The following is a 17,678-nucleotide window of genomic DNA, read 5'->3' as shown; positions in this document are numbered from 1 at the left end:
TTGAGGTATCTTTACCACTTGGAAGAATTATGATACTCGATAAATTTGATACGAGGCACGAATTCTATTTAAGGGTTGTAATTAGGAAGGAAGAAGAAAAGCTGTAGAAGTAGCAGGCGGAAGAAAACATGGGAAGATTGATTATTTCTTTGGCATATCTTCTTGTAGAGTAACTTCAGCATGAATAGGTTTTAAGCTACTACTTAAATTGCGCACACACATTAACATAATAGGAGTATAGTTACATAACCAAAGCATATCTGTAATTACCAGCCATCTCCAGTGAAACCAAGAAAACCAGTTAGGCACCCTAGGCATTTGTGAAAACTTATCTATGATATGGTGGATATTGTCCAACTGAACTTGAACAGTCTGAGAGAAATCAGACAAATTAAAACAACCCATTCCTGGGGACTGTTCACATGCCATATGTTCTTTTAACAGTAAATAGTCTGTAGTTGTAAGACTTTGGAGCGCTACAATTTGCACTTCTCCAAATTCTTGGTTGAGTTCCAACAGTATAGATCCAGTCAAATTTGTTGTTTTACTGTATGCACAGGCCAGCTTAGATATCTCCTTCCTCATTCCCATGGCAAGTCCAGGAACGGGTGGGATGAGTGCATCTACAGCTGTAGCAGTGCGTGGATCTTTGTTGGGGTTTTTTGATGATCATCTTCTGGCATGAGTCTTCCAGAGAGTGCTGATGTTGGAAGTTCTTTTTCATATCGTATCTTAGTTCATTTTTGGGGTAGCCCAATTAGGCTTTGATCCTCTGTATAAACACAAACAGACCCTTTGCCTACACTTTTATATGCCCTTTATACCCTTGTGTAGAACTCGTTGGAGGTTACCACACAGGAACTGCCCTTTTTTTTTTTTTTTCTTTATTTTTGGTATCACTAATCTACACTTACATGATGAATATTATGCTTACTAGGCTCTCCCCTATACCAGGTCTCCCCTATAAACCCCTTTACAGTCATTGTCCATCAGCATAGCAAAATGTTGTAGAATCACTACTTGCCTTCTCTGTGTTGTACAGTCCTCCCTTTTCTCCTACCCCCCCTTGCATATTAATCTTAATACCCCCCTACTTCTCCCCCCCTTATCCCTCCCTACCCACCCATCCTCCCCAGTCCCTTTCCCTTTGGTACCTGTTAGTCCATTCTTGAGTTCTGTGATTCTGCTGCTGTTTTGTTCCTTCAGTTTTTCCTTTGTTCTTATATTCCACAGATAAGTGAAATCATTTGGTATTTCTCTTTCTCCGCTTGGCTTGTTTCACTGAGCATAATACCCTCCAGCTCCATCCATGTTGCTGCAAATGGTTGGATTTGCCCTTTTCTTATGGCTGAGTAGTATTCAATTGTGTATATGTACCACATCTTCTTTATCCATTCATCTATCGATGGACATTTAGGTTACTTCCAATTCTTGGCTATTGTAAATAGTGCTGCGATAAACATAGGGGTGCACTGATCTTTCTCATACTTGATTGCTGCATTCTTAGGGTAAATTCCTAGGAGTGAAATTCCTGGGTCAAATGGTAGGTCTGTTTTGAGCATTTTTATGTACCTCTATACTGCTTTCCACAATGGTTGAACAAGTTTACATTCCCATCAGCAGTGTAGGAGGGTTCCCCTTTCTCCACAGCCTCGCCAACATTTGTTGTTGTTTGTCTTTTGGATGGCAGCCATCCTTACTGGTGTGAGGTGATACCTCATTGTAGTTTTAATTTGCATTTCTCTGATAATTAGCGATGTGGAGCATCTTTTCATGTGTCTGTTGGCCATCTGTATTTCTTTTTTGGAGAACTGTCTGTTCAGTTCCTCTGCCCATTTTTTAATTGGGTTATTTGTTTTTTGTTTGTTGAGGCGTGTGAGCTCCTTATATATTCTGGACGTCAAGCCTTTATCGAATGTGTCATTTTCAAATATATTCTCCCATACTGTAGGGATCCTTCTTGTTCTATTGATGGTGTCTTTTGCTGTACAGAAGCTTTTCAGCTTAATATAGTCCCACTTGTTCATTTTTGCTGTTGTTTTCCTTGCCCGGGGAGATATGTTCAAGAAGAGGTCACTCATGTTTATGTCTAAGAGGTTTTTGCCTATGTTTTCTTCCAAGAGTTTAATGGTTTCATGACTTACATTCAGGTCTTTGATCCATTTTGAGTTTACTTTTATATATGGGGTTAGACAATGGTCCAGTTTCATTCTCCTACATGTAGCTGTCCAGTTTTGCCAGCACCACCTGTTGAAGAGACTGTCATTTCGCCATTGTATGTCCATGGCTCCTTTATCAAATATTAATTGACCATATATGTCTGGGTTAATGTCTGGATTCTCTAGTCTGTTCCATTGGTCTGTGGCTCTGCTCTTGTGCCAGTACCAAATTGTCTTGATTCCTATGGCTTTATAGTAGAGCTTGAAGTTGGGGAGTGAGATCCCCCCTACTTTATTCTTCTTTCTCAGGATTGCTTTGGCTATTCGGGGTCTTTTGTGTTTCCATATGAATTTTTGAATTATTTGTTCCAGTTCATTGAAGAATGTTGCTGGTAGTTTCATAGGGATTGCATCAAATCTGTATATTGCTTTGGGCAGGATGGCCATTTTGACGATATTAATTCTTCCTAGCCACGAGCATGGGATGAGTTTCCATCTGTTAGTGTCCCCTTTAATTTCTCTTAAGAGTGACTTGTAGTTTTCAGAGTATAAGTCTTTCACTTCTTTGATTAGGTTTATTCCTAGGTATTTTATTTATTTTTTTTGATGCAATTGTGAATGGAGTTGTTTTCCTGATTTCTCTTTCTGTTGGTTCATTGTTAGTATATAGGAAAGCCACAGATTTCTGTGTGTTGATTTTGTATCCTGCAACTTTGCTGTATTCCGATATCAGTTCTAGTAGTTTTGGGGTGGAGTCTTTAGGGTTTTTTATGTACAGTATCATGTCATCTGCAAATAGTGACAGTTTAACTTCTTCTTTACCAATCTGGATTCCTTGTATTTCTTTATTTTGTCTGATTGCCGTGGCTAGGACCTCCAGTACTATGTTAAATAACAGTGGAGAGAGTGGGCATCCCTGTCTAGTTCCCGATCTCAGAGGAAATGCTTTCAGCTTCTCGCTGTTCAATATAATGTTGGCTGTGGGTTTATCATAGATGGCCTTTATTATGTTGAGGTACTTGCCCTCTATTCCCATTTTGCTGAGAGTTTTTAACATGAATGGATGTTGAATTTTGTCAAATGCTTTTTCAGCATCTATGGAGATGATCATGTGGTTTTTGTCTTTCTTTTTGTTGATGTGGTGGATGATGTTGATGGACTTTCGAATGTTGTACCATCCTTGCATCCCTGGGATGAATCCCACTTGGTCATGGTGTATGATCCTTTTGATATATTTTTGAATTCGGTTTGCTAATATTTTGTTGAGTATTTTTGCATCTACGTTCATCAGGGATATTGGTCTGTAGTTTTCTTTTTTGGTGGGGTCTTTGCCTGGTTTTGGCATTAGGGTGATGTTAGCTTCATAGAATGAGTTTGGGAGTATCCCCTCCTCCTCTATTTTTTGGAAAACTCTAAGGAGAATGGGTATTATGTCTTCCCTGTATGTCTGATAAAATTCCGAGGTAAATCCATCTGGCCCGGGAGTTTTGTTCTTTGGTAGTTTTTTGATTACCGCTTCAATTTTGTTGCTGGTAATTGGTCTGTTTAGATTTTCTGTTTCTTCCTGGGTCAATCTTGGAAGGTTATATTTTTCTAGGAAGTTGTCCATTTCTCCTAGGTTTCCCAGCTTGTTAGCATATAGGTTTTCATAGTATTCTCCAATAATTCTTTGCATTTCTGTGGGGTCCGTCGTGATTTTTCCTTTCTCGTTTCTGATACTGTTGATTTGTGTTGACTCTCTTTTCTTCTTAATAAGTCTGGCTAGAGGCTTATCTATTTTGTTTATTTTCTCAAAGAACCAGCTCTTGGTTTCATTGATTTTTGCTATTGTTTTATTCTTCTCAATTTTATTTATTTCTTCTCTGATCTTTATTATGTCCCTCCTTCTGCTGACCTTAGGCCTCATCTGTTCTTCTTTTTCCAATTTCGATAATTGTGACATTAGACCATTCATTTGGGATTGCTCTTCCTTTTTTAAATATGCTTGGATTGCTATATACTTTCCTCTTAAGACTGCTTTTGCTGTGTCCCACAGAAGTTGGGGCTTAGTGTTGTTGTTGTCATTTGTTTCCATATATTGCTGGATCTCCATTTTGATTTGGTCATTGATCCATTGATTATTTAGGAGCGTGTTGTTAAGCCTCCATGTGTTTGTGAGCCTCTTTGCTTTCTTTGTACAGTTTATTTCTAGTTTTATGCCTTTGTGGTCTGAAAAGTTGGTTGGTAGGATTTCAATCTTTTGGAATTTTCTGAGGCTCTTTTTGTGGCCTAGTATGTGGTCTATTCTGGAGAATGTTCCATGTGCACTTGAGAAGAATGTATATCCCGCTGCTTTTGGATGTAGAGTTCTATAGATGTCTATTAGGTCCATCTGCTCTACTGTGTTGTTCAGTGCTTCCGTGTCCTTACTTATTTTCTGCCCAGTGGATCTATCCTTTGGGGTGAGTGGTGTGTTGAAGTCTCCTAGAATGAATGCATTGCAGTCTATATCCCCCTTTAGTTCTGTTAGTATTTGTTTCACATATGCTGGTGCTCCTGTGTTGGGTGCATATATATTTAGAATCGTTATATCCTCTTGTTTGACTGAGCCCTTTATCATTATGTAGTGTCCTTCTTTGTCTCTTGTTACTTTCTTTGTTTTGAAGTCTATTTTGTCTGATATTAGTACTGCAACCCCTGCTTTCTTCTCACTGTTGTTTGCTTGAAATATGTTTTTCCATCCCTTGACTTTTAGTCTGTACATGTCTTTGGGTTTGAGGTGAGTTTCTTGTAAGCAGCATATAGATGGGTCTTGCTTTTTTATCCATTCTGTTACTCTGTGTCTTTTGATTGGTGCATTCAACCCATTAACATTTAGGGTGACTCTTGAAAGATATGTACTTATTGCCATTGCAGGCTTTAAATTCGTGGTTACCAAAGGTTCAAGGTTAGCCTCTTTAGTATCTTACTGCCTAACTTAGCTCGCTTATTGAGCTGTTATATACACTGTCTGGAGATTCTTTTCTTCTCTCCCTTCTTGTTCCTCCTCCTCAATTCTTCATATGTTGGGTGTTTTGTGCTGTGCTCTTTCTAGGAGTGCTCCCATCTAGAGCAGTCCCTGTAAGATGTTCTGTAGTGGTGGTTTGTGGAAAGCAAATTCCCTCAGCTTTTGTTTGTCTGGGAATTGTTTAATCCCACCGTCATATTTGAATGATAGTCGTGCTGGATACAGTATCCTTGGTTCAAGGCCCTTCTGTTTCATTGTATTAAATATATCATGCCATTCTCTTCTGGCCTGTAGGGTTTCTGTTGAGAAATCTGACGTTAGCCTGATGGGTTTCCCTTTATAGGTGACCTTTTTCTCTCTAGCTGCCTTTAACACTCTTTCCTTGTCCTTGATCTTTGCCATTTTAATTATTATGTGTCTTGGTGTTGTCCTTCTTGGATCCTTTCTGTTGGGGGTTCTGTGTATTTACGTGGTCTGTTCGATTACTTCCTCCCCCAGTGTGGGGAAGTTTTCAGCAATTATTTCTTCTAAGATACTTTCCATCTCTTTTCCTCTCTCTTCTTCTTCTGGGACCCCTATAATACGGATATTGTTCCTTTTGGATTGGTCACACAGTTCTCTTAATATTGTTTCATTCCTGGAGCTCCTTTTGTCTCTCTCTATGTCAGCTTCTATGCGTTCCTGTTCTCTGATTTCAATTCCATCAATGGCCTCTTGCATTCTATCCATTCTGCTTATAAACCCTTCCAGAGTTTGTTTCATTTCTGCGATCTCCTTTCTGGCATCTGTGATCTCCTTCCGGACTTCATCCCATTTCTCTTGCGTATTTCTCTGCATCTCTGTGAGCATGTTTATGATTCTTATTTTGAATTCTTTGTCAGGAAGACTGGTTAGGTCTGTCTCCTTCTCTGGTGTTGTCTCTGTGATCTTTGCCTGCCTGTAGCTTTGCCTTTTCATGGTGATAGGAATAGTCTGCAGAACTGGGACGAGTGATGGCTGGAAGGACTTCCTTTCTTGTTGGTTTGTGGCCCTCCTCTCCTGGGAGAACAGCGACCTCTAGTGGCTTGTGCTGCGCAGCTGCGTGCAGACAGGGTTTCTGCTTCCTGCCCGGCTGCTATGGAGTTAATCTCCGCTGTTGCCGTGGGCGTGGCCTGGCTCGGGCAGCTACTCCAAAATGGTGGAGTCGCGTTGGAGCAGGAGCTGCTGGGAGGCTATTTATCTCCGTAAGGGGCCTGCCTGCTCCCTGCAGCCCAGGGGTTAGGGTGCCCAGAGATCCCGGATTCCCTACCTCTGGATTAAGTGACCCGCCCTGCCCCTTTGAGACTTCCAAAAAGCACCCGCCAAAACAAAACAACGACCACCAAAAAAAAAAATAAGAAAAAAAAAGTTTTTAATTAAAAAAAAAAAAAAAAAAGTTTTTAATTAAAAAAAAAAGGGGTGGTCGTTCGTTTTTCTTTATTCTCCGGTGCCAGCCTCAGGCCTCTGCTCACCGGTCTTTCTGCCCTGTTTCCCTAGTATTGGGGTCCCTATCCCTTTAAGACTTCCAAAAAGCGCTCGCCAAAGCAAAGCAGCAAAAAAGCAAAAAAAAAAAAAAAAAATGGTCGCACGCTTTTCTTATGTCCTCTGTCGCCCAGCCTCCAGTGCCCGCTCACTGTTCTTGCTGCCCTGTTTCCCTAGTATTGGGGTCCCTATCCCTTTAAGACTTCCAAAAAGCGCTCGCCAAAACAAAACAGCAAAAAAGCAAAAAAAAAATGGTCGCGCGCTTTTCTTATGTCCTCTGTCGCCCAGCCTCCAGTGCCCGCTCACTGTTCTTGCTGCCCTGTTTCCCTAGTATTGGGGTCCCTATCCCTTTAAGACTTCCAAAAAGCGCTCGCCAAAGCAAAACAGCAAAAAAGCAAAAAAAAAAAAAAAAAATGGTCGCGCGCTTTTCTTATGTCCTCTGTCGCCCAGCCTCCAGTGCCCGCTCACTGTTCTTGCTGCCCTGTTTCCCTAGTATTGGGGTCCCTATCCCTTTAAGACTTCCAAAAAGCGCTCGCCAAAACAAAACAGCAAAAAAGCAAAAAAAAAATGGTCGCGCGCTTTTCTTATGTCCTCTGTCGCCCAGCCTCCAGTGCCTGCTCACTGTTCTTGCTGCCCTGTTTTCCTAGTATCGAGCGCCCTGCACTCTGGCCCGGATGGCTGGGGCTGGGTGTTCGGCAGTCCTGGGCTCCGTCTCCCTCCCGCTCTGCCTGCTCTTCTCCCGCCGGGAGCTGGGGGGAGGGGCGCTCGGCTCCCGCGGGGCCGGGGCTTGTATCTTACCCCTTTCGCGAGGCGCTGGGTTCTCTCAGGTGCGGATGTGGTCTGGATATTGTCCTGTGTCCTCTGGTCTTTATTCTAGGAAGGGTTGTCTTTGTTATATTTTCATAGATATATGTTGTTTTGGGAGGAGATTTCCGCTGCTCTACTCACGCCGCCATCTTCCGCCCCTCTCTCCCATCCTGAGTTTTGCAAAGCCTCATGGGAAAGCCAAGCTCCTTCCTTGGTGAGGAGCTGAGGCTGCATGGAGACGAGTACTGTGTCCAGGGCCACAGCGCCTCTTGCCAGCCCAGCTTCCTAGAAGGCTAGGCTCCTGGCTGTGCTGGTGGTCGGCTGCTTTGGGCAGGTGCCCTGGAAGACAGCCTGAGCCTGAGCCTCAACTGCAGATCAGTAGCTGGGAGACTGAATAACTTAGAGCTTCTCTGACCTGCAGGTTCTCAACTCCAACATACAGATAATGGGACTAGCTGACAAGGTGTGCGTCAAGCTGCTAGAGTGTTGTGGCTATCTAGCACCTAGTAGGGGCACTACAGTGACAAATATTTTTATTAAAGGAGCTAATGAAGAGGGAGCCACAGCCAAATAGACTAAAGAAGAGAGAGAAGGTAGTGAGTGCTGAGTGAGAGAAATGGCTGTTTAAGCTGCCTCATGTTGCTTTCCGGGCCCGTGAACTCCTCCCACTCTGTCCAGGGAGGAGGTTGTAGTCCTGGCGCCCCTCACTGAAGCGTGGGGCACATTTGAGAGGCGGGGGGTCATGCTAGGTCCTGGGTTCTGGCCCAGAGCTGCCTCTGTCATTGGCAGCATCTCCCATCCCCTGGCCGGAGTGGCAGCTGGAGGGTCGGCCAGGGAATGGGGAAGAGGAAGCAGGTGGCTGGGCTTGTGGTTGGTTCTCTGTCTCGTGGATGTTTTTACTGTGGCTGATGTTGCAGCTACTGTAACTAACGTCTTTTATTACCACACACGCCTTGATTCTCTGATAAAGATGCTGAAGTTCTCTTCTGGGCTGTGCTCAGTCATGTGGGCTGAAGATAAGAGCATCGTGTGCTTCCCTGGCCCTTGGGGTCCCTGAGGCCCCTTGGACTGTCAGAAGGGCAGGAGCCCTTGCCCCGGGGTCTGGTGGGTCCCCTTCTAGAGAAGCCTGGTTGTAGTTGCGGGGTCACGTGGCTCCAGATAACCAGTGGTAATGTTCTCTTCCTTGAATTTTCTGATCTGGACTCAAGTTTGTTGTTATTATTTTATGTTTTCGGAAGCAGCACACCACAGTGGGAAAAACTCTGCATGGAAGATGAGAATCAGGAAACCTGGGTTCTGTCCTGACTGTGTCAACACCTGTTTATTTGGTCTTGGGCCTTTGCCCGTCGGGAAGAGATTTTGAATCTGTAAGGCTGCATTCAACTCTAAAAGTCCTATATCTTTTTTTTCTTTCCTTTCCTGTTTAAAGGTATTTAGATCCAGGTTAAAGCTATACATATAGGGAAGCTGATTTGGATGGATACAGTTGCTTAAGTGAGCTGTTACTATGTGCTATTCATTGCATTAGGAACTTAAAAATAGTATCTTATTTAATCCTCACAAAAGCTGTGATAGGTGCTATCATTCCTATTTTGTGGATAAGGAAATAGAGGCTCAGAGATGTTAGACCAGTTGTTTAAGGCTCAGTGACCAGTATGTGGTGGGCGAGTTACAGAACCTGGTTGTCATGATGCTGTGGAGTCCGTTTATGACTCAGCGTTCAGTATGAGATCTTCCTGTGGAGGAGGAGAACTCACTCTTTTAGACATCATGTCTTTACAGCTAGGTGATGGGGAAACTGATAGTTATTAGGTATTGCTTTGTATCCAGGATTGTGCTAGAAGTTTTCCATACATGATCTCTTCCAATCCTCATAAAATTCATAAGATGTGTGGTGTTATTACCATTTACAGGTAAAAAGCTCAGAGCAGTAAGGGACTTGATTGAGGTCTCACAGCCAGTAATTGGTAAGGACAGGTTTTGGCCCTAGAGTGTAAAGACTTCTCTTTTCCCAGTTCACACTTTGTCTCACTGGAGGTGGACCTGCTTCAAGCCAAGAGATGTACACCTTGGACGTGGGGAATCTCTGTGCAGAATCCAGGGGTCTCAAAACTTTGTGTCATGGCGGAGAGCCAGGTGCCTGCCTCCCATCCTCAGCACACAGTTGTTTCCAGCTTCCAGAGACTTCCCTTAGTCCACCCCATGATGGTAGCCTCATCCCACTGCCTTAGCACTTTGCGTGTTTGAAGAAAATTTAATTGACATGCTCGGGTGTGTCAGTGTATGTGAGTGTATGTGTACTGGGGTAACTCCTAGTGTGGATCAGGGAGGTTCTTGGGAGATGGAGTTCTCTAGAGGCTGCTGAGGGCCTCAAGTACTGGTGATAGTTTATAAAGGGAGCATCTTGTTTCAAACTTGAGAAACTGCTGGGTGAATCCAAGCTGCTGGTCTCTGAGGAAGCTAGTTATTTAATCAGCTAAACTTGATTAAATTTCTGTTACCTAGTAAGTACATGGTAAGTGCTCAGTAGATGTGTGGAATAAATTAATTAATGACAAGTGCAAGCAATTTTAATTGCAAGGGACAAAAGCTGATTCTGGATAAATGAATAAAAAAATACAAGTAGAATATTGTTCAGCACACTGACAGAATGCCAGGAAAGTTCTGTAGAACCTGCTGGAAGCCAAGGGGTGGCTCAAGAAGGAAGGGGTTGCTTTGGGAACTACCAGACGTCTCTGTTGGGTGCTGCTGTTCGTTAACTCAGCTCTGTTCACTTCATGATTCATGTTCCTCAGGGAGCTTGGGGCATGATTGGTAACCTTTCCAGACTCATGTGGGTGAAGGTGAAGGTTTATATCTGCAAAGGAAGGTGTTCTGGGCAGACATGCACACTCAGAGTATCTACTCTACTCTAGGTATGTAAAGCAACCCGGAACCTCCAGGGGTTGATAGTCAATGAAGAAGGATAGATAAATAAGAGATACTTAATAGTAGGTGGTGAGGGATACTGTGGAAGTTTTGCACAAAATGCATTGGAAGAGTAGGTTTTAAATTTTGCCTGGAGAGGGAGTCAAGTAAGGTAGACATGGAAGCTTATTCAAGATCGAGTTTTAAAGGCTAAGTGAAATTTCACCAGCTGGATAAATGTTTTCAGGAAGAAGTCCCTGTGTACAAGTTCAGCAGTGTGAAAGAATGTGTGTCCAGGAAATGCAAGGAGTTCCACATGCCTTGGCTACGGGGTACATCATAGAGAGAGAAACATGTGCTCTGTTAGGCCCTGGGACTTTTAATCTCAGAGGTGCTGTCATTGAATGACTAAGTGGCTGCAGGACATGCTCATAAGGTGGAGGATGATGAGTGTGGGGCTGTAGCAGGGCCCTCAAATTCATTTCCTTTGTCCTGGCTGTTCAATTTGGGCTGCTGACAGTTCCAGACAGACAAGCCAGTGAATGAGATGATGGGGAGCTGGTCAAAAGAGGCCCCCCAGATGGCTGGAGAGTTCCAGATTTGGATGTGAATTCCCATCTACTGTTGCAGATTGGGGATGGTAGCTGGTAAAGAAAAGAGGCCCCTGGTGGCTTTCATTGCCCGTGGAGTTCTGAGTGTTTGAGAGTGACGTACGTTCCCTTAGGAGGCCATAGGCCACTGAAGATTGTGAAGAAGCAGGGGTAGGGGGTTTACCCACTTCCCGCCTCCAGCCAGTTCTCCATGGGCTGAGAAATGGGCAGTGGCCATGCAGCAGTCTGGGAAGAGCATTTGGAAAGAACGTGGAAAAGCTCAGGCCCTCGTTGCCAGGTGGGAATGGAGGTACTTCCTTTAGATAGTCATTCTGTGATTTTGCAGAGGGAGATCAGAAATTAGGAAAGCTGGGGTCCCCAGGGATTGGTGGGGGGAGAGCTTCCTCTTCCTTAAAAACTTGAGCTCTGCTGGAGTGACACACACTGCTGCTTGCTTTGCAGTGGCTGGCTTTTGAAAACAGGAAAATCTTTGCTCCTGTGAGGACTTGAAGCAAGTGCTTTGGAAAAGTTGGGCTAGCAACTGTTCTAAAAGAGGGTGGGTTATGCATTTGAACACCATGGGAAAGGGTTAGAACATGGGGCCCAAATCCGAAAGAGGCTAGAATGTGCCTGTTCCAAGTTACTTCACCTCTCCATTTTAGGCTCTCTGACTGGAATGAGTTACAGTAATGTCACCGCTGCCACCAAAATCTGGCATTTATTGAGGACTTGACAGTATGCCAGGCACCATGCAAAAGTGGTTTTATTCATGATCTCTTTTATTTTTTATACAACCCTATGAAGTAGGTAACGTATTGCTGACGTTTTACAGATAACAAAACCTAGTCCAGTCAGCTTAGTAACTTGCCCCTCCTTCCCTCCCTTCTTTCCCCAAATACCCTGCAAAAAATCCTAAGTGGAGGAGCTGGGATTTCATGTGGCATCAGTGTTTGCTACATCACAGAGCTGTTATGAGTGTTGTAGGACATTATGTATGTAAAGTGCTTAATACAGATGGAGCTCCTGGTCCTTGGTGAGCGTCTACTGCTGTCAGCGATTTCTTGTGTTTTGTCTCACCTGCTCCTTTTGTCTCTCACAGAAGCAGCTGACACAGGATGATGATGCCGATGAGGTCGAGATTGCTATTGACAACACAGCTTTCATGGATGAGTTCTTTTCTGAGGTAGGCGACCTTCCTGTGTTTTTTTATGAATGTACATAATGAAACACCACTTCCTTAGTAAAGAATAAAAAAAACCCTGATCTTTCAAGGGTAGCAGAAGAAAGTCAGTCTTTTGCTGGCGTGGGGTGGCCAGACTTAGAAGTTATAAGGAATTCTTTTTAATACTTACGGGAGAGAATTCGGTTTTTAATCTTACTGAAGAAAGTCAGCAGAAGGTAATTATATGTAATTACAGAAATGCTTTTAAAGATTTATGCTGCAAGAAAATATTTTAGTGATATCCTTTCCTGCCTAAATTACATAATTTAAATACAGAATCAACCATTGGGGTCACAGCCACGAGTGTAAAAAATAGTGCATCTTTTGGCCTAGATCAGATTTGTTGTTTCCAAGAATTCAGTCTCTTTGACTTAATTTCAGTGAAACTGAGAAACCAAGAAACCACCAATTAATTTTTTTGAGGTTCCTCAGAGTCAAAGATGGGTTGCCCATGTCTACAGATTCACATAATCTTTGATCGTTGGAAATGATGCCCTGCTATGGCAGATGGGAACGGTGGAAAGAAACCCAGGCTGTACAGCCAGGTAGACTTGGGTTCAATTCTTAGCCCTGCTTCTGACCCGCTGTTGATCTTGTCAACATTCCTTAACACGCTTGGTTAGTTTCCTTATCTGCACATTTTGATTGAGAATATAATTCCCCACAGGGTTATTATGAGGATTAAATGGAATAATATTTGTAGAACATTCAGGGTAGCATCTGTCGTATATGTGGTCAATGAATGATATTTTAACAAAACAAAATAAGACCACAAAAATTTCAGTCATGGAAGTGTCTGCCACTCAACTATAGTTTCTTTGTTTAGGCTTTTAATTTTTTTGGAAAGAAGCCAGGAGGCATCGTATTCTTTTTGCAGGGAGACTGGGTGCTTCCTGTCCTCTAGATTGCGGATGTGGACGGATCATCCTCTAGATCTTGTCTAGATGGAGTGGGGCAGGGCTGATGGTTCGTGCGAGTTCATCTGTTAGAATAAGTGGGTTTAAGAGCCAACTTGAATGGGTGCTGGTCTGACTGGGAAGCTGGCTGTGAACATTCCATAAATCCTTACTTTCTCTGTGGGTGGGTTTGTTCTTTTGGTCAGGAAGACATAGTGAGAGTTTTGTGAGTCCAGTGTTGTTCCAGGTGTGGAGCAAGAAAGGAAAATGTCTTTCTGTTCAGTGGTGTGAATGGACTTAAGGAGATGTTTGATGTCATTGTAAGTGTCTCTCTGATCTTGCCTTGGAGACCAGTACATTAAAGACCTTCTTCCCTAAGATAAAGAATCTTTGCTGATAACCATATTCTTCCTCTTCCCTTAAACCAGTAAAAGGGTCCCTGAGAGGCAGTTTTCCTTGTGAGGGTGAAAATGGTGGGCTTTGGCCTTCAAGACATCTGAGTCCATCCTCAGGCATTTACTAGCAGTTGATCTTGGTCAAGTCACGTAGGCCATCCTCCACTGGAAATTGCAAGGTGCAGGTGAAGTCATAGGACCAGCGTGTTTTCAAGCAATGAAGCACTAAAGATATGTAATTATTTCACCTATGAAGAAACCTGGATTAGGGGTGGTGCCTGGGGCAGAGGTGTTGGGCTTCTAGGTTAGCATCTCTGTTGTCCTCTTGGCCTTCCTCTTGGGCTTGAGAGATGGAGTCTGTTCTGATTAGCTGTTGGCTATCTGACAAATCACCCCAACAGTTAGTGGTGTAAAACAACCAGATGTAATGCTGACAGACTCTGTGGATTAGAAATTCAGACATGGCTCAGTGGAGTTGGATTCTTTTTGCTCCATAATTTCTGGGGGTTTAGTTGGGAAGACTTAATAGCCGGAGACTGGAGACTGGAATCTTCTAGACACTTCTTTATTTAAACATCTGGTGCCTGGAGTTGGGTGACTAAAGAGAAAGCTCAGCAGAGCCTGTCATTGAAGTACCTACCCTAACCCCTTTCTTGGGCTTGGGTTCTCAGCATAGCCAGCAAGGGTTGCCTATGTGCTGTGTGCATGTTCAGATCTCCAGCTATGGAAGTCAGAAAACACATCACTTCTACTGTAAATTTGTTGTCGTAGCAGTCACAGCCTGCCAGGTCAAGAGAGCAATACGTCGTAGATTACAGCTCTCAAAGGAAGAAGCATTAAAGAATTTGTGCCATGTTTTAAAACCATCGAGTCACAGCTCCATTTGGCATCACCCTGCACCAGCATCACAAGCAAGGGGGAAGCTAGAAAAGTCCAAAAAGTCCAAAAGTCCTTTATCAAGAAGGAAAGCTACCAAAACCCTCCAAGCTGACTTCCCTTTGTAGCCCATTGACTGGCAGTGGATAACCTGGTCATGGCCACTCTTAGCTGCGAGACAAGGAAAGCGAGTACTTAGCGAAGGGACAGGATTGCCAGGGTTGCCATAGAACCTGTCATGATTAATCCTTTGGGGCTGGCAACATTGTTGCCCAAATTTCTGTTAATTAGAAAGGGCAGGCAGGGGCTTGGGGGGATGGCTTTTTGGTGGATCAAAGTGCTTGTTGATGGCAGTATGAGATGCAGAAAGGCTTTTGTGATCAAATATGTTTGAGAATGCTTCATACTCTTTTTCTCCTTTGGAGATTTAAAATGCACATTATTAAAGGCTCTGAGAAAATAACTTGCCTATGTCAGCATTTATTTTTCACAGAACTCGTTCACAGTCATGTAACTTTCATTAGGAGGGAAAAATGAATACATTTTGGAGTCTGTTCTGATTGGAAAATGCTATTTATAAAGTTTTCTTTTTTGGATGTGCTTAAAAAAATCATCTATTCCTTCAACAAACTAGCACTGAGTGACACCATGAGCTTGGCACACTGATGATATCTAGTAGTTCAAGGTGAGCAGGGCATGGTCCCAGCCTTGGAGGATGTCTGAGTCGGGCTCTTCGAATCGGCAGGCAGGAAGCCCTTGCCCATTTTTTGCCTATTGGATCTCGGGTCCATTCCCCACCCGTCTTGTGCTCTGCTCTGTATTGCAGGGAACTCATTTCCCAGGTTCCCTTGCTAACTGGCTTTTGGTGTGTTTGACCCTGGGGAGGCGCTGGCAGAAGACTCAAAGAGGAGGGAAGAGGCCGTGGTTTGCCTCCCCAGATGTGTCTCCTCCATGGCCTCAACCTTCCCTGGGTAGACTCTGTCTCCGTGGCCCTTGGCCGTAGGTGCTGGTGACCTGCCGTTCCTCTTTGTCTCTCCAACCTGGTGTTGCTAATTTCCAGAAGGCCTCCCCCTCCTCAGTTTGGCTTCCTGGCTCTTCCATCCCTGGGGGAAGAATGCCCTGTATTCTATTATTTTGGCCAAAAAAAACTGTAGGTTTTTGTTTTATTGACTAAATTTTGAGTGACTCAGAGCCCAACTGTGCTTAATTGATTTGAGATTATTGTCTAAGAATAGTGGTTTTCACTGGTCAGTGCAACTCTGAGATCATTCGTTTCTTTTCATTCATCAAAGGAGGGTGGAAACACTGGTCTAACTAATGTATCACCAGTCTTGATAAAACTCTTAAGGGACTTGATTCTGTTGCCCCGTTGACTGAGGCTTCTCTTTCCTCTTTCTTGGCAATGTTTGTTTTCCAATGCAAAGATGCAAACAAGTTGACGAGGGCTTGACTGAGAACTTCAAATACGAGGGCTGCTTTGGATGATCTGTTTTGGGGGAAAAGTAAAGGTGTGTGAACTGTGAAAAGGAGGAATCATTTATCTCCTTAAAGGAGTGGCGCATAATACTTTTCAATAGGTAAATGTGCAGGAATTAAGGCCTAACTAGATGTACGAGGTATATGAGAACTTAGGGGAGACAGAGACCAACTCTTAAGTGGAATGGACAAAGCCTTCTACCCTACACTATGGCGATCTGCCAGTTCCCCAAAGTAGTACCTCCTCTGCTTTCCATTGTCCATTTAGATTCCACTGGCTTATTAGGTCCCGGGGGGAAGAGGCCATCCATGCCTTGAAAGCAGCTGCCTCCTTTAGATGAGGGTGATAGGATGATGCAGTAGTTGGGGTTGGTTCCGTGGGGCAACACCCCCTAGGAAGAGCGGCTGGTTGACATGCCGCCCTGATTTCCTGGGCTGGCTGCTGATGACCTCACAGAGCTTTGTGTTAACATCAGGATGGCTCTGAAGATTAAATGAGATGTGCTTGTAAGGACACAGTGTAGCACCTGACCTGCAATAAATGTGTAGTAATTGCTGGCTATTTTTGTTTTTAACATTATCATCATCTCATTTACTGAGCATGCACTTTGTGTTAAGCACTTGACATGTTTTACCTCATTTAATCCCCACAGAAACTGTAGAAAGTAGGAACTATGACAATGCTCCTTTCACAGAAGGGGAACTGAGGCTTATTCAAGGTTATAAACTGCTAAGAGGTGGAGCTGAACCTTGAACCCTGTGTGCTTGGTTCTTATTTTCTTAAATTATATTATCTGGATTGCCACATTACTGTCAAATTATTGAAAAATACATTTTAAGGAATAATAATAGACAGTGAGACTGTTTTAGCTGCAAAATAGCAGAGGGGGATTTAAAAATCTTGGATGGTTCCCTCAATCACCAGTGTTTCTTGAGTACTCCTTGAGTACAAGGCTCTCTGTTGGGAGCTTTGGTTAGAAAACCAAGAAATAAGGGCATGATCTCAGAGAAGGGCCTGAGCCAGGCTCACAAACAGGGGTCGAGTACTTGCATTAACCTGACATAAGGTGAAAAACACATGGATTTGAGAGAGAAGATAGAGGAGCCTTCCATAGGTGGGTCTTGCACCATTACCTGGTTCAGGAGACAGACAGGTGTTGGTATCAACAGACGCCTGGCTTCAAACCTCCTTTTTGCCTCTTTCTGCACTATGACCTTGAGTGAGTTCTCTACTTTGAGCTGCAGTGTTTTCAGGCATAAAAAGGAGACAGTGATGGCAACCTCATAGAAGTACTTGTTTCTGATACAGGGATAGTAAAATCAATTTTTGTTCTTAGTCTGTTATTATACAGGACAGTGTCAGAATATGTAAAGCAACCTCAAACAAGCACACAGACAAATAGCCCTTGAGCTTTTAGCTTCAGCACTTGTAGATTTCCTAGGAGGTCCCCCACCCCAACCCATGATTCTTCGGTTTTCTGGCAAGTGCACAAAAGGAAATGAATTGCATGTAGCTGTCACCATGAAATACTCAGAAAGTCATCACTGAGGAAAACCAACACTTCCAAGAATAAAAGGACACAAAGTTCAGGAAAGGAAAGCTACGTGACTGGCCATTTGCCCATCCTGAAATCCTAAAGGGGTTCTGTGGTGATTTGGTGAACTGGCTGAATCACTAGATTACTAAGTCAGAATCCCCCCAAAATACCTCCAAATGGTGAGCCTGATGAGGACAGGGGAGAGAGCAGTGACATGGGGTGGAGCCAGGGTGGTGGCGGTGGGTGCCCCCATGCCCCGTGCCCCGAGTCCTACAGGCAGGTTGAGGACAAAGCCCCCAGGGCTGGTGGAGCCACCGGGCCAGACT

At 43.7% G+C, this 17,678-nt stretch overlaps 1 protein-coding gene across 7 annotated transcripts in view; it reads left to right on the top strand.

The window, feature by feature from the left end:
• The window catches only part of STX3 (syntaxin 3), a 49,314-nt gene that overhangs the window by 14,160 nt on the left and 17,476 nt on the right, over positions 1–17,678 (top strand). For all 7 annotated transcript variants that reach the window (XM_057507036.1, XM_036910588.2, XM_036910598.2 and 4 more), the window contains exon 2: positions 12,049–12,132. In XM_057507036.1, the coding sequence (XP_057363019.1) occupies positions 12,049–12,132 (84 nt within the window). The remainder of the gene's footprint in view (positions 1–12,048; positions 12,133–17,678) is intronic.

Source organism: Manis pentadactyla, chromosome 9 (assembly GCF_030020395.1).
Source record: "Manis pentadactyla isolate mManPen7 chromosome 9, mManPen7.hap1, whole genome shotgun sequence".
Classification (NCBI taxonomy): Eukaryota; Metazoa; Chordata; class Mammalia; order Pholidota; family Manidae; genus Manis; species Manis pentadactyla.
This window is presented reverse-complemented; position numbering and strand designations above follow the sequence as displayed.